Consider the following 3,541-nt stretch of genomic DNA (forward strand, 5'->3'; position numbering starts at 1 on the left):
ACAAATATGTCTCCACTGAGAGGAAGACAGACAGAACAAGAAATGTATCATTTGCCAAAGTCCATGGGGCATATGATAGCACCTCTCAGAACTGAGTAGAATTCAGAAAAGTTTCAAGTGTTCCTGTCAGGATTCACTTCAGGAAGAAATCATGTCCAGCAGAGACAAAGGGACAAACAGAGCTAATGTTGGAAACACAGCTATGCTTGGAGCTTTTCTATTTCACATGGATCCAGAAGAGACATAACAGTGTGGAAACACAACATTTTTTTATACATATGGTGAAAAAAGAACTAAATAAAGTGTGGTGAATCTGTAACAAGGAAAATGTGTACACAGAGCTACATTGATGCTTCATATTCTGCAACTGTCATCAGTGTGTATGATGCCTTATATCTGCTCTGAGTGTTGCCTTCTGGCCAGGTCCAACTACAGAGCCTGGTATGGGAGGAAAATATGCAAATAAGGCTTCTTTGTACCCATAAAAACCAGCCCTGTTTTGACCCTTCATCTGTGGCAGAGGAGACAAGCCCTGGATTCCCACGTCCTCCCAGTCAGTTGTTAGCACTGAACAAAGGACACTCACCATGGACTTAGGGCTCATATTGGTTTTCTTTGTCCTTATTTTAAAAGGTAAATCATAAAAATGAGATGCTGTGTGTTGTGTGTACATGGGAAAGAGAAAAAAATCTTCTATGTCAGTTTTCTAACCAGAATTCTTTGTGTTTACAGGTGTCCAGTGTGAAGTGCAGTTGTTGGAGTCTGGCGGAGGCTTAGTGCAACCAGGAAAGTCCCGGAAACTCTCCTGTGCAGCATCTGGATTCACCTTTAGTAATTATGGCATGACTTGGGTCCGCCAGGCTCCAGGGAAGGGGCTGGAGTGGATGGCATACATTAGTAGTGGTGGTGGTAGCATCTGGTATACCGACGCTGTGAAGGGCCGGTTCACAATCTCCAGAGACAATGCCAAGAATACTCTGTACCTGGAAATGAGCAGTCTGAGGTCTGAGGACACAGCCATGTATTACTGTGCAACAGACACAGTGAGTGAATGCTACTGTGAGCTCAGACACAAATACCTGGAACACAGGACCAGCAGGGGGCGCTGAGAATACTTAGAAATCAGGGTCAGAGAAGAGTCTTCTCAGAGAAACATTGGGGACTGGACTTCTTTGTGTCTGTTCTGCCTCTCCATATTACATTTAAGGATTTTCTCTATGATATAACGTTAAGTAATCCTTGAAAGTCCAAATGTTAATTCTAATTTCTGTTTCCTATTTTGATGTGTGTGATTATTTATTATAGTGTTTCTTCCTGTTACCCTTTATCTCTCTGTCTACCTGTCTCTGTCTCAATCTCTCTCACTCCTCTCCGTGTGTGTGTGTGTGTGTGTGTGTGTGTGTGTGTGTGTGTTTTGACGTATGAGGCATTTCTCTAACAATCTGTAACATGTATTTTGAGACAAATTCTTTCTGTGGGCCTGGATCTCAATAACTGGATTGTCTGATTTTCCAGTTATTCCCAGTGATTGTTCAATCTTCACATTCCCTATATGGTATACCTGGTTTGCTGTAACACCCACTTTTATCTTTCTTTCATTCTTTCTTTTTTAGTTATGGATTCTGAGTTTTGTGTTTAGAACATCTGAAGGGTTCTTCTGTGTCAAAAACTTGATTTTCACAGCCCTGTTATAGTTGCTTCTAAATTTACGATGTACTTTACCTGAACAAAATGCAGATCATCATACTGAGCTAGAGTGATCCTATCTTTTGATCTGCATCAGTTCCTGAAGAAGTCAAAGAAGATGAAAGCCTTGATGACACAGGAAACTCAAAACCACATATGAGTCTAGAGGACTCTGTGCCATCTGTTTGTCTCCATGAGCATTACACTACCCACACAGAAGTAAATGCCCTTAATTAAAACAGTGTGTTTTTAAAAAGTTCTCATCCAATTCTGTGATTTAGCCCAATGGTCTAGTTCTTGTGTAGATTATATGAGACCTTGATTCAAATGGTAATTTGAGGTTTCATCAACAGTATTTATTATTCAATATGAGAAGCCCCATCTCCTCACTGGAGCCTCCAACAGAGTATGGCTTTCTTGGTGCTGCTCCTCTGCCTCATGACCTTTCAATCCTGGAAGTGTTTCAGGGTTTAAGGAGAGAGACCCAGGTCCACCATGTATGGAATGTATGACTGGTGATGATGTTGCTTGTCCCCAGGTGTACTGTCCCAAGTCCTGATGAAGGAGTCAGAACCTGACATGATTCATCCATAACAGAACCAGACCCTGTCTCTCACCTGCACTGTCTCTGTGTTCTCATTAACCAGCTGCCATGTGCACTGGGTCCCTCAGACTCCAAGATAGGGTTTGGAGTTAATGGAAATAATATCGTATAACAAAAACACTGATTATAATTCAGTTCTCAAATCCTAAGTTACCACCAGCAGGAACACCTCCTAGTGCCAAGTTTCCTTAAAACTGAACAGTCTGAAAACAGAGGGCACAGCCATATATTACTCTACCAGAGACACAGTGATGGTACTCTTGTTTGAACCTGTATAAACCTTCCTACAGAGACCTTGGGATGAGCAAGTGGTACCAAGGGCCAACAGAGACTCCACAGCACTAGCACAAATCATTTTAGAGTGTAGAATTTAATTAGTTGCATGAGCCCATGAAGGGAAGGCTTCTCTGTTTCTTGGCTTGCTATGTGCATCAAAGTCTTGTTTCTCATTGCACTAGTCTAGAATTTAGTATGTACTAATCTTTAATAAATGTGAATATTTTTGAAGTCTTGTTTTCTACTGTAATATTTATTTTTCTATATAATTTGCAATCTCATCTGAACAAGACAGATAACATCTCACAGGCGGACCTAGCTATGCTGTGTATACCAGGATCAATCCTGAAGAGACTCAGGGATCATTGGGAGTAGGGTCCCTAGATTCACAGCTGAGCTTCAATTAATTCTCCAGTTAGAACAGAATTTAGGATTTCAGTAACAGCCAACAGATCATGTAGGAATACCCTGGTATTTAACCTTGATTTCCTCTACTCCCTCCATCATCCTCACATAAAACATGAACATCAATTTCATCATTGATCCTGGCTATGCTCTGGTACTAATACCATGGAAGTAATGCACCTAGAGACAGCAAATGAGGTTCAGGAGCCTGTAGGATGTTTCTAGCTAACCACTGCTTAAGTTGTTCCTGAGCCTCACATCCTTTCTAAAAATGCTGTCAAATCAAAATGTAGTTTATAGATTTAGAATCTATTCTGATCTTCTCAGATTGCTAGTGAGTAATCAAATTGATTTTGGCTAAAATAAAATACCCTACCTCTACCAAGGTATTTAAGCACATTTAAAAAGTTTACAGGATTTTAATTTCATCATGTAGATATATTTCTCTCTCCATTGTTTCCTTCATAGACTTCTTCCTTACACAGATTCACTTGCAAATAAGTTTTGTGGTCTCTGCAGTGATATCTGAGTCATTGATCCTTGATCTGAATATCAGATGCTGCTGTGGGA

The 3,541-nt window shown here is 40.5% G+C and overlaps 1 gene segment (V, D, J or C); it reads left to right on the plus strand.

Moving 5' to 3' along the window:
- Positions 1–560: 560 nt before the first annotated feature.
- LOC119819843 lies at positions 561–1,109 on the plus strand. The segment is given in 2 exon segments: positions 561–633; positions 733–1,109. Coding segments are annotated over 2 exon segments (423 nt in total).
- The last annotated feature ends 2,432 nt before the right edge of the window (positions 1,110–3,541 follow it).

This window comes from Arvicola amphibius, chromosome 7 (genome assembly GCF_903992535.2).
Source record: "Arvicola amphibius chromosome 7, mArvAmp1.2, whole genome shotgun sequence".
NCBI lineage: Eukaryota > Metazoa > Chordata > Mammalia > Rodentia > Cricetidae > Arvicola > Arvicola amphibius.